We start from the raw sequence: 13529 nt of genomic DNA, 5'->3' as shown, positions 1-13529 counted from the left end.
CTATATTATGTTTGTTATTATGGATTCACTTGTTTAATTACTTAAACCATTTGTTATTAGGGATTCGCTTGTTTAATTACTTAAACCATTTTGGATAAGGAAAAAGTTGTTGGTTAGCTTGGATATTCATTAGCAGAATAATATTTAATCATGGTCTTGTAATTTGCATCACTACATATTCTTGATTATTTTGGAAAATCATGTCCCTGTGAAGAGCTCTAAAATAYGGTGGTGTTCATCTTATTGACTTTGTTGTTGCGTATTCATGCTCACTTCTAAATTGCTTCATAAACATGCCCTGATAAATAGTAGTGTGAAATTTTACCGGTAAGCACTTACTGGGTAAGTATTTGGTAAGCGCTTACCGGGTAAATTGTTACAAGCGATGTCGTTTTGGTGGACTAAAATYTTACCCGGCAAATAAATAGTAGTGTTAAATTTTACCGGTAAGCACTTACTGGGTAAGTATTTGGTAAACGGCCCGTTAGTTTATTTTTTGTGCTGAATGTGAACAATTTGAATCACAGAAAAAACCATTTTAAACTTCTTCAATAAAAACATGTTGCCAAGGGCAAGGATTCAAATATCACAAAAAMATGCAAATGAAAATATTATCTGCATGCTTTGAAATCATACACAAGTCCATAACTACTATTTGTTGTTCAGGAGATCATTTGTATCACAAATGCTAATTAAGGTAGGTGATTATATTTGCRAAATATTTTGATTAATAGTATCACATTTAATAGTTTTGGCATATTACTTAACTAATCTTGAWTTTTTTCTAGGAACARTTAATATCCACGAGACTGAGTGAATGTTTGTTTTTCTTTTTTGTTTTCATTAAGCCTTGTGTGAATTAGACATTTATCTGGAATAAGGGTGAAATGAACAACTGTTAGGGACCGTTTACCAAACGTTAACCCGAGTAAGCGCTTACCAAGTYACATTAACTTATCGGATGAATACGGTAAGYGCTTACAGGGTAAATTGTTACATGCAATGTCRTTTTGGTGGACTAAATTGTTACATGCGATGTGCAGGCCAGAGACCGATTGCGTTAGCGGAGTTTATAACGGCCATAATAGCACATATAATTGGGGCCAATATGATTCCTGAAATCAAAGAAACAATCTTTACAAGCAACTCAGTGAAAGTAGCAATCTAGATCATGGAGTTACGGGTTTGGAATTGGAATTTAAGGTCATTTTTGGAAAGGGATTCACTTAATGATTCAAAATAATTCCTGAAATCAATGAAGCAATATTTCTGGATTGGAATTGGAGGTCACTTTAAAAGGGTTTCATTTAATGATTCTTGAAACCAAAGAAATAATCTTTACAAGCCACTAACTGAAAGTAGCAATCTAGAGCATGGAATTGCAGGTTTGGAATTGGAATTGGAGGTCATTTTGAAAAGGGTTTCAATTAATTTTTTATAGGAAACATCTAAATTATAAAATTGTGGGATTTGTAAAAGATTTATTGAATTTAGATCATTAGGAGAATGGGCTTTCTTGAACATAGGTTAATTGTGGCTTTTAATGTTGACGTATTTGTGGTTATAGATGATGAAGCAAAGACACAAGGTGGAGATGGAGTAGAACATTGGAGAATAAGTCGGAGAAGGTGAACTTGAAGCTAGCAACAACGAACAAGAAGGTTGGGATGATTCATGGGTTATCATCTCTAGCTGTCTTTTGGTAGTCTTGCAATGCATATATGGTATTTTGCAGGCAAAATTGATTTCTAGACCGATCTCATCCAATGGTTGTTATGTTGACAATGACAAATAATGTACCATTTTCCTAGCATTGACACCCTATATTGATGGTTGTAAAAGTAAGGTTTAATAGTGTATTAAACGTTTGCAAAGACGGCAATACAACTTCTCCTAGGTGTATAGTGTCCTTAATGTACCGGTGGTTGTATATTTGCGTAAAAAGATAGTTTTCATGATGATGAAATGGAAATGGGTAGGCATCAAGGTTGTGAATAAATAAAGTTTGCCATATATCTCCAAGATTCGTATGATAAAAAAAAATTCTTTCTAAAGCAACGATATCAAGACGGTTAACTATCGAGATTGAAAAACACATGTGAAGACGTTTAAATATATTGGATTTTAAATTGTCATAATTTTTTTCATTGATAGACTGTAATTGGAACCATAACTCTTATTATTCAAATTATATTAATATGTAAAGACCAAATATAAGTTATATAATCGTTAAAATCTCCTCTAACAAAACCACTGAAGCTTCAAAATCATTAAATATCATGGCTCCCGCCGCATTGCACGGGTACACTACTAGTATATATACTATCTTATTAAGCAAGTTTAGCAAAAGTTTTAAAGTCTTAATATACTAAATGACCAAAATACCCTTTATACTATTTTTTCACTTTTTCACCCCCTCCTATCCTCACATACACTCACTCCCTCACATACACTCACCCTTTCATAAGAATTATTTTAAATTATAATTTTTAAGTTTACACTTTATACCCCTATAATTAGTTAATTAATTTACTTTACGTCATTTACTTTTAAATGTTTCATTTTAAACATTTATCAAATTAACATACATAATTATATATCAATTAAAACATGTTTAAAAAATATATTTTTATTTTAACAAGTTACACCATTATAATCGTCTCGTTAATACCTTCGAAATGAGTCCAATATTGAGTAGTTTTTGACTTATTTATATTATTATATATACTGTGAAAAAATATTTTTAATATTTACGATTTACACTTTTATAGTTATTTATTTATATATATACTATATATTTTGGGGTTAGGCTGTCCAAATTGCACTGTACAATATGTTTTGAATTAATATGTTCTTGGGTTTTTTTGAAATATATATATATATATATATATATATATATATAGATGTACGCAGTTGAAATTTAATTCTAAAACCCATCTTTTTTTGTCTTTTCATGGCTTATGATCTGTCAAATTTGTAGTTTTCTTTATTGGTTTTGAGTGTTTATCTTAAAACTCAAGTTTCTTGGTTCTTTGCTCTTGGTGTAAATCGAACACATTTGTGGAGTCATTTAAATATGTTGGATTTTAAATATATTGGATTTTAAACTGTCATACAATTTTTTCCATCGATAGTCTGTAATTGAAACCATAACTCTTATTTATTCAAATTGTATTAGTATGTAAAGACCAAGTGTAACTTATATCATCGTTAAATCTTATCTTATAAAACCAATGAAACTTTAAAATCGTTAAAATTCATGGCTCCCGCTGTATTGCGCGGGTACACAACTAGTATATATATACTAGTAGCTTAAATAGTATAATAATAAATACATACATTGTTTTATTATTATTATTATAATATTGAAGATGTTTTTTATTATTATTATTATAATATTGAAGATGTTTTTAGTGTTTCTGGAATACCTTTTTAATAGTTAAAAATGTCCTTATGAAACCGCTTTTCAATTTGTTCATTAAGATTATTAATTTTTTTTTATCAATGTCAATATTTGTTAGCAGCTAACTGTTTGGTATTTCAACCGCCCAATTAGTTGCTATCAGGTTAGGTTGGTTTTAAGATTTTCGGTTCTTCCCATATTATCCGGCAGAGTAATAACACAGTAACCACTTACCAGATAAATGTTTGATAAACGATCTCTTAAAAGTATACATACTAAATTTCAAAAATCGTAATTATAAAACATGCCTATCTAAAAAAGATTTATAAAATAATTTTTTAAAAGTCGGGCTGGGGACGGGACTGGATTCGGGTCGGCTACGGGGCTACTTTTTATGGGCCCAATCCAATAAGTAATATGGGCCTGAATGATGATCCAATTGGGCCGGTATTTATTGAACCCTAACCAAGGGACCAAAATGCAAACCGTTTTATCCGAGGGCCGTGGGTATAAATAGCCACCGGATCATCTCGTGACGAGAAAAAGAAGAGACTACTTGCACCCATCGTAGAAACCCTTACTGAAACCCTAAGAAGTCGGATCTACGCTGCGATGGCGGACGAAGAGGTTATGGGCTCAGCTAGCCCTGCTCCGTCCGATCACAAACGGAAGCTTGATGATTTGGATAGCGAACCCTTCGAACAACCACCGGTTTCTGCCGACTCCAATGGCAATTCGCAGTCGGTGGCTGACGCTGACGGTGATGCTGCTCCTACCGATATTTCTCCGGAAGATCCTGACGTGAAACGACCTCGTCTGGATGACAACACAGACGGTTTTGGTATGATTTTGTTTATGTCGTTGTCGGTTTAATGTTAATGGTGGTTTCTACGTCATGGAGAATGAGTTCGTGGTTACATACGCATGACGCCTGTTAAGTTTTTGAGTGTCTAGAATCATAATGATGCGTGACAATAGTTTGTATGCTTTGAAAAATACTTTCGCCGGGAAATCTTAAAATCAGGTTGTCTTATTTAAGAGTGACAACAGATTATAGGACGGGCCAATGTGACGGCACATTGTGAGTTCTTTTGAAGAGAAAGCATCACTTAATTACCATAATGGTTTCTTTGACATGATTTTCATCATTGCTCTTGATTTCTAATTCAAATTTTGTTCCAAAGTCATGGTGGCTTTGTTTACACAATTCACACGTTTCATTTTTAGTTCGTTTTTGATATGTCAGGTACTAATGTGGGATTTAGCTTTAGTATGACCATTATTAGCTTGATGGAAAAATAGAAAAAAGGAAAAGTAACAAATAAAAATCCTGTCAAGCAAATCTTTAAGCGCCATTTGTGGTTCTTTATCCTTCTCCGTATAGGAAGTGTCACCTACTACTTCTACACTCACTTCTGTACGTCTAAACATGCATAATCATTTGTGTTATTAAGCTAGTTATTCATGGTGAGTGGTTTGCATGAGAGATATGGATGGTAGTGGTCAGAGTTGGGATAACATGCAAGTCACTAAATAGTGGGTATTTTGAATCAACGAGTAAGCTGATGAGACATGGATATTACTTAAGCAGTTAGCGTTGTGATTTGATATAGTGGTTATCACATTGGTAAAGCGTGGTATAAGAGTAAAAGAATTAGGCTCATATAAAACATATATATAGATTAGGTTCATATATATTAGTTTCATATAATAAATACAATTATTTATATATACACCGTAGATGTTAATGATAAGGTGAGGCCATGAGGGAGATGGCAAGAATGAACAGAAGTTGCATCGAGAGAGAATGAAAGAACAAACATAAGTGGTGACAACCTAAAAGTACCTAGGTCTTGAAAAAAAGAGAAAGATCCCATCGACTTTGAGCTCAACACTAACTAGCCTACACCTAAAGGCTTGTCAATTCTTGGTGTATTACTTCATTAGAAATAATAAATCAACTACCACTAAAATAGCACCTTTAGCATCACCATTTCACCTCCAAATCGTGGTAAATAGTGGTAATTATCGCTACTATTAGCAGCATGCTGGCACCACAAATTTCTTCCAGCTATTTTGCCTCGCTATTTATTCCATAGTCGTGAACATATAAAATTTGATCAATTCCTTTTTCTGTCGTTAAGGCGGAGAACTGAACGGAGAATTCTTTTTTTTTTCCCCCATGTCGCCACACAGAGGGCTTTGGGATGCAATACCACCACTATAGTGGCTCAAATAAGTGCGTAGAATGTTAGATATTGACGTCTCAAAATTTCTTCAGTTAATGGTTTGATAGAAAGTAGAAGTGACAGAATGATTCATGTGTGGATGAAGTTAGATGGTTTTGATATTGGTAGTTGGGTCAGATGATTGAATTTGCAATGTGTAATGAATAAAATTTTCAATGCAGCTCCATTAGGATTCTCAAAGAGGGGCTCTCATCCATGTGGCAGGATATTAATAAAATTTATGCCAACTAATTGATTTTTCTCTTTCTCTTATTCTTACTGTAGTGGCTGCACAAAATATATACACACACATGCCAACAGCCGACTTATGTGAATGTGAACCCACTTATGTGCTCAGTTGGAAACTGTGGGGTTTGTTATATAATTTGAGTGATATGGTATTCTTACTTGTTTTTCTCTCATATGATCAGTTGAAGCGACCGAGAATGGGCATCAGGAGGAAACGGCAGAGGAACCAAAGGAAGACGTTACTGAACCATCGGCTGTGATGAAGAATGCCGAGTCAGAGGAGGGTCAAGAAAAACCTATTGAACCCTTGGACACAGTGAACAAAGAATCTGCAACTAATGAACCCGATGCAAATGCCATAGATTTGCCATCTGCTGAGAATCCTGAAGAATCAGATAAAGTGGAACATCAGGAATCCGGAGTAGAACGTCAGGATCCCCCTTCAGATGTTGCTCCACAAGGGGATGTGTCTAGTTTGAAGGACCAACCTACGTCTGCTGACCAACCTACTTCACGTAGGATGGAGGTTCCGAGTAATAAGGTGAGTTAAATATCATATATTTTGGATTCTTTTTGCATCACATTCAAGATAACCGAAGGCATCTGTTGCACTTCTATCAATAATTTAAGAGTCTGATCTTGAGGTCCCATCTGTTTTTTGCAATAAAAAGAAAATCCGTTTCTGCTCAGAGAGCAAAAAAAATGGATTAACCTTAACGGTCCAACCAGCTTGAATCTCTGGTTATTAATTATAGAACTCCAATCACTTTAAAACCTCACAATTGAACATAAAATAAACACTAAATAAGGATCTGTTCTGGGCTTGTGAACCCCAGCATTAGGCTTCTGAAACATCAAACAGTACCTACAAGTGGTTGATGGAGGGGATTTTCTAAAACCATTCACGTCTTCTTCTTTCGACGTTTGATGCCTCGATTGTAGTTATGATATCATTCTTCAATATGTTGTGGCTAACTATTTTGTGCACACTTGTCTGTAGAGTATTTAATGTCGAATATTTTAAATAGAGATATAATTAAATCAAGGTATGGCATGATAAAATGTTGGAGGTTCTAATGGTTGGGAATAGTTTGAATCTGTCAACTTTTTATTATCTATTTTCTTTAAAAGAACAAAATAGTTAAGAAAGAAAACAGTCAACTTATCTAGTTTTTTTGTCTTTTTCCTTTTTTTTTGCATTGACCAATCAAATTAGTCTTTCCATTTCTAATTGAGCTACATGGATCTTGATTTGGTGCAGGTTGGGGTCCTAATTGGCAAGGCTGGAGACACTATCAGAACATTGCAATATAGCTCGGGGGCAAGAATTCAAATCACACGTGATGCTGAGGCTGATCCAAATTCGGCTACTAGGCCTGTAGAATTAATAGGTTCCATAGAGAATATAAACAAGGCTGAGAGGCTGATAAAAGATGTTATAGCAGAGGTGTGATATTTTTTATTTAATGCTTTCTTTACTTTTGTTTTGCTTTCAAGTCCCTTACTTGAGCCCTTCTTAATGTAATGTTATCTTCATTTTTGTTCTGCTTTCATATCTTATACAATCTTTTCTTTTCAAGCATTGTCATTTTTGTTTTAAATTTACATCTCCTGTGTTTGTTGAGGTCAAGTTTTCATCTTACAGGCTGATGCTGGTGGTTCCCCTTCTTTGGTTGCCAGAGGTTTTAGTGTCCACTCCTCAGGGATTGGAGAACAAATTCAAATACAAGTTCCAAATGACAAGGTTATTTGGCCATTCTATGCTCTCTTAGTCAATTACCTCTGTATATTTGTAACTCTTGCAATCTTTCTTCTACCATAGGTTGGTGTCATCATTGGCAAAGGTGGAGAGACTATAAAAAACCTGCAGACACGATCTGGAGCTCGCATTCAGGTAGTATATGAGATGTTTGGGCCATTGATTTCTGTAAATGTCTTGAAACACAAAATCTTACGAGTACAAATGCATTTGGAGTAAATTCTTTTGAATCAAATGCATTCACTTGATGTAGTCCTGCATGTATATTGATGTTTGCACATGCTGCAGTTGATTCCACAACATCTTCCTGAGGGTGACCAATCTAAAGAAAGAACTGTGAGAGTCACCGGTGATAGGAAACAGATTGAGACTGCAAAGGAAATGATTAAGGAAGTGATGGACCAGGTTTGTTCACATACATATCCTTTATCTTTGAGTTAAGAATTGCAACTAACAGCAATATGGTTTCTTTTTGGTTTACTAATTTTTATGTTAAATTGTAGGCATTTTTGGTATTCTTGAATAATGTTTTTCTACTAGTTCTTGAATTTTCCTTCAATCTTTGTTGTGTGATTAGTGGTTTCTCGTAAGATATTAGTTTCATAGCTGGACTTCTGTTAAGTAGGGGGAATCATTTTGGTTTTGATTTTCGATTCCTGTTCTCTAGTCAAATTCTTCATGCCAATCCTTGAGAAACCATTCATATTCGGAAATGTATTTCTGATAACTAAAAGGTTAATTTACTGTTGATTTATTTATTTAGATCTTAAGTCTTAATTGGTAATTTGTCAATATTGACCTATTAGTACTTTTTGAAACTGTATGTTCTCCAAGCAGTTCAAATCATGTTAATGTACCTTGTTATTATAGGACATCTGGGCTAGAATTGTGCACTCCAGTTTATCCTGATAGTTTTAACATCTAATCTTGTTAGCTAATACATCAACAACATTTATTAGCATGTAAATAATTTAAGGATGCGTAGTTGAGTCTGCTAAGGTGAGGTACCATTGTATGCTGAAATATACCCTTAACAAGTTTTACCAGTATATGGATATGCTGATGGTAAACTCGTAATAGTACTGTATTTTGTCTTATTTCTTCATTCAATGCTAGATATTGGTCCGTGACACCAAATTGTTTTTAGTTTTTGCCATCGGTTCTGTAGTGACATCTAGCTTCTTGAGTATCAAGCAGTGTTGGTAGTAGCCTAATTATCGTTATATGGTTAATATATGTTGTCCTGATTGTTCAGCACCTTTTATTCAGTGTAAAAGGAATCTTAGGTAACCGTACAATAGGGTGGGAGCAAAATTACTTGTAAGCTCATCAGCGTTTACAACATGATGCATGAATCATGCCATGGTCACTTGTTGATTTCAAAATGAGATGTGGGTTGCGATGATTTATTTATTTTGAAGGTGCCCATTTTCGAATTGGTTGGCTTTAAAAATGCAGATTTGGCTTTTTCTTCTCACACCGGGTCAGCATTGCTTTCTTGGTGTAGCAATAAACAACCACTATTCACTCTCATCTACTGAGGAAAGGTATCACGCATTAACCCTCGCTTTTGAAGGAAGTTAATAGTTGGTAAGATTGCTTCAAGACTCAAAGATCCATAAATACTAGTATTAGTAATGACTATTTTATGCTAGTCATCATAGTGCTGATCCACATCCCCTTGTTCTATGCATGAGATATTTGTTGGAAGAAAGTATCATGCCTCCATAAAAGATTATGTTTCAACCTTGTTAAGCATCCATGGTTTGTTGGCTCCTGATTTGATTCTTTCTTTAGAAATGAAGCGTGTGGTATTAGGAGAGGAGCAAGTTTCTGCATTTGAATCAATAACACTTCTAATTTCTCCCATGGTATCCAAGCATAACTTACACCTTACCAAGTTATCTATTCAAATTTGATGACTGATTTTCCGCAGTATGCACGATGATATTTACGTTCATGGATTATACAGTTGCGTGTTGGGTTGATCCTCTACTTAAACACAACATTAAGCTTTGGACGTTATTCCTGCTCAAATATCCAATGAAGTTTAGATATTGTGCTTATATTTGCCATTCTCTTACTTATCTTCGAAGTTGTATCTAGTTCTTCTAACTGTTTAAAGTTCGCTCCAGCAGAACCATTACATCATATCTGTTGTTAGATGTAAACAATATATAACACACACACACACACACACATATATATATATATATATATATATGATCGCCTTTTAATTTTAGTTGGAGATATGACTACCAACAATCAGCATTGAATAGGGAATAGTGTGGTATGGTTCTATATTGAAAAACAATTAGGCGTGATTGGGTCTATCTGTTTACTTGTATTCTTTTTTTTATTATGCTTTCTTGTGTGTATCTTGGGCTATGTTTTTAGACGAGTTAAGCCGTTTGATTTAAAAGGTTTATCGTCATTGACTGAGTTATACATCTCTAATCATGCACTTATGTAACTGTGTTGTATTTTGGTATGAACTCATGCCAGTCATCTTTAAGCGGATGGCCTATTATTCTCGTTATGTGTTGTTTCTTCTGTTTCCAGATCTGTGCCTTTTTCTGATCCTTTTAGGTGTTGCATTTTATCTCGGTTATAATTACTTTTCATAACAAGCTGACACTTGGTTTTTGATTCAAATTTAGTTCTTTGTTCTTTTTTTAATTTTAGATAATGTGATACTGACTTCCCATTTTCCCTTTTGTCTTTGTTGTTGATTGTTTCAAATTAGCCTATACGGTCATCAACCCCATCAGGAGGTGGTAATAATCAGCAGCAGAACTTTCGTCCTCGTGGACCTGGACCCAACTGGGGACCCAGAGGTCACCCATCACCATCTGGGTATAACTATCCACCACGTGGAGCGTATCCATCTCAGAATCCACCCTACTCGTCACAAGGTTATGGTAATTATCCCCCACAACAACCACCACCACCACCAAAAAACAATTTTGGTTGGGACCAAAGACCTCCAACGAACATGCAGGGGCCTCCTGAACAAACTGGTTATGACTACTATAGTGGGCAGGGCGGCCATATGGCGGCATCGGCTGCACAACCACCAATGCATTCCCATCCTCCTGGCTCTGCAATGGGCCCGCCTTCTCAAGTAAATTATAATTATGGACAACCACAAGGTCCAGATTATGGGCAGCAGCCGCCCCCCGCTCCTTATGCACAGACGGCACCACAGGGTTACAGTCAAGGTTATGGTGAAACCAGATATGACCACCAGGGGCCGGCTCAGCATCCATATGGAGGACAAGGGACTCAGCCGTCAACTTACCCTCCAGCAAACACCGCTCATCCAGGCTATGGTCAGCAGGATCAGTATGGTAAGCTGCTAGCGTACAACATGCCACAACAGGGGCCCTATGCTCAGCCTTACGGTCAGCCTCGACAACAGCCGTACCCTGCATCTAGCGGCCCAATGCCGCCACAAGCTTACCCTCAATATGGCACTGCTCCTGCTGCTAACGATATGTACACAGCCACGGGGGGTTATTCTCAGCAAGGTGGTCAACCTGTTTCTGGATATGCTCAGACTGGTGTCCAGCCACAGCAGGCAGCGGCACCAGGTTATGTTCAGGCCGGACCCACCACTGGTTATGGTCAGTACCCTTCCACACAATCTGGATACAGTGAACAAGTGGCTCCAAGCAGTGCAGGTTACGGTTACCAAGGTGCACCAGATCCAGCGTATGCCAGTGGTCCAGGAATGGCCTATGGTGCACCACCTGCGGTTCAGCCTGCTTATTCTCAACCGGCTCCGGTTCAACCTGGGTATGACCAATCTATACCTCAAGCTGGTGGTTATGCAACTCCACAGCCACAACCTCAGCCGCAGCCACAACCACAAGCGGGTTATGGTCAGTATGACAGTAGTCAGATGTATGCAGCGCACCGTTGATCAAGGTTTGGTCGGCCGGGATTGAATTCCTGGTGTCATGTTGGGTTGTATTAGTGGGATTGTTGAATCTGATGTCATAAAGCTTGTTACAGATGCGGATTTTGTAGAATCGTCATATGATTTAATCTACTTGATGTTTTTTTCTTTGCACTTTTGCAGCTCCTTCTTGTCATACATGACTTTCTGTCAGTTGTTAGGTTTTTTTTATTAAGATGCCGTTTACCAATCGTACACCCGGTAAGTGTTTACTGGATAAATATGGTAAAGATCGAGTCTTATCCGGTAAGAGAGGTTGACGCGGTATGTGCTTACGGGGTAAAGTGTTGTATACGATGTTGTTTCGATGGGTTAGAATCTCATCTGGTAAAGTTACAAAAAGGAAGAATAGCACTTTATACAAAAATGCATAAAAACATGTCAGAACTTCCAAAAGGTTGTGAATTTAAAACACTTCAGGTTCGTCCATGAAGGGTGAGTCTGGGGTCTAAGATCATGTGTAAACCCATTGTGGGCACAAAAGCGGACGATGGCATTATTTCACACGATGGGTAGTGATGTTGGGTCTTTAGTTGCATGCATTTTTCTTTGCAAACGAAAATACCTTTAATAAATTGTATGAAAAAGTAACGTAATTTAATTTGATTTCTTTTTTGGGTAACGTACTTTCAGAACTTTCATTTTGGTACCTAAAATGTAAAGTTTTAAACATTTAAGTACCCTGATAATCGGTTGAAAACTAATTATATATTAGAAAAAGTCCATGTCACTGATCACGTCCGCAAATAATATTGAGTTGGATGTCACATCACTCGTCACATCCGCATGATAACCGGTTAATGCTTCAATCGCTTACCTGTGTACTTAAATGTTTAACCATTTACATCTTAGATACCAAAATAGAAGTTTTGAAAGTACGTTACCCAAAATAGAAATCAAGTTAAAATATTTTTTCATGCAATTTGTCCGTTAATAATAATAACCTTTTTTGGATGTAAAATGTAAAGTTTCTTTTTAGAAAATCTTGGAAGTTTTATTATAACAAATTAATGCTCTTTTAATCACAAAAAACACCATTTTGATTTTCTTGTTTTAACGACCATCTTATTTAGGCATTTTATAAACGGTCAAAAGTTACATTTAATTATTTTTTGAGTATTGAATACAGGTTCAAAAAGAAAAATTACATAAAAATGAGTGTCATAAAAATAACACAGTTTTTAAAAATATGGGGCTGTTTAGCAGTTGCTGAATGGTTTTGTGCAGAATCATTAAGTGGTCAGAATAATTAAGAGGATCTCATGATATTGTGCGAAATGAAATATAATTGTTTACAATGAAATTAGGACTCTTAATGGTCAATGGGGGGGGGCATGATACAAAATCATTCAGAGGGTTTTAGAACAATTGAGAGACAGACTTTTTTTTGCCAAACAAGATTCATTTCTTAACGATTCAGAGATTGCCTCTTAATGGAACCATTAAGAGGTAAACAAACAACCATGGAGGCATTATTTGCCGGTATATGATTGGATTTCAAAGATCTCGTAAAGATTTTTATCTATCGGAATTGTTGGATCCTTATCAAACCTCTGAATAAGCTCCTCATTTCTCGCCAAAGGTTTTTATTTTGTTGGATTATTCGTAGTTTCTTTTTAGTCTTCTTGGTTTTGTAATTTTGTTCTTAATCTTTCCATTTTCTTTAGTTTGATTGGTTGCTTCACCTTGCAATGAGCTCCCTTTTCTGTTGTAATTTGTTGCCTTTTTTTTTCTTCTCAACTTTCAAAAGAAAATGTCTTAGGGGCCGTTTACCAAATGCTTACCAAATCACATTATATTAACGGATGAATATGGTAAGGATCAAGAATCTTACCCTGTAAGAACGAGACAAGGACCAAGAGTCTTACCCGGTAAGTGAGTACAACGATTCTTACCACGGTAATGCTTACCGGGTAAATTGTTGCATAT

At 35.9% G+C, this 13529-nt stretch overlaps 1 protein-coding gene across 1 annotated transcript; it reads left to right on the top strand.

The window, feature by feature from the left end:
- The first annotated feature begins 3944 nt into the window (after positions 1-3944).
- Positions 3945-11710, top strand: LOC112511164 (far upstream element-binding protein 1). Its single transcript, XM_025116648.1, has 7 exons — positions 3945-4244; positions 6063-6421; positions 7142-7327; positions 7526-7624; positions 7703-7774; positions 7928-8044; positions 10386-11710. The coding sequence occupies exons 1-7, from the start codon at positions 4016-4018 to the stop codon at positions 11562-11564; spliced, it is 2241 nt and encodes a 746-aa protein (XP_024972416.1). The 5' UTR covers positions 3945-4015; the 3' UTR covers positions 11565-11710.
- The last annotated feature ends 1819 nt before the right edge of the window (positions 11711-13529 follow it).

This window comes from Cynara cardunculus, assembly GCF_001531365.2.
Source record: "Cynara cardunculus var. scolymus isolate 2C chromosome LG 4, CcrdV1, whole genome shotgun sequence".
Taxonomy (NCBI): domain Eukaryota; kingdom Viridiplantae; phylum Streptophyta; class Magnoliopsida; order Asterales; family Asteraceae; genus Cynara; species Cynara cardunculus.
Note: the sequence above shows the minus strand (reverse complement) of the source record. Positions and strands in the feature narration are given on the sequence as shown.

Excerpts from the sequence above, each read along its gene's own strand:
- LOC112511164 (XM_025116648.1), top strand. The coding sequence starts at position 4,016 with ATGGCGGACGAAGAGGTTATGGGCTCAGCTAGCCCTGCTCCGTCCGAT. Across the intron at positions 4,245-6,062 it reads TGACAACACAGACGGTTTTG|TTGAAGCGACCGAGAATGGG; the intron begins GTATGATTTTGT and ends TCATATGATCAG. Across the intron at positions 7,625-7,702 it reads TACAAGTTCCAAATGACAAG|GTTGGTGTCATCATTGGCAA; the intron begins GTTATTTGGCCA and ends CTTCTACCATAG.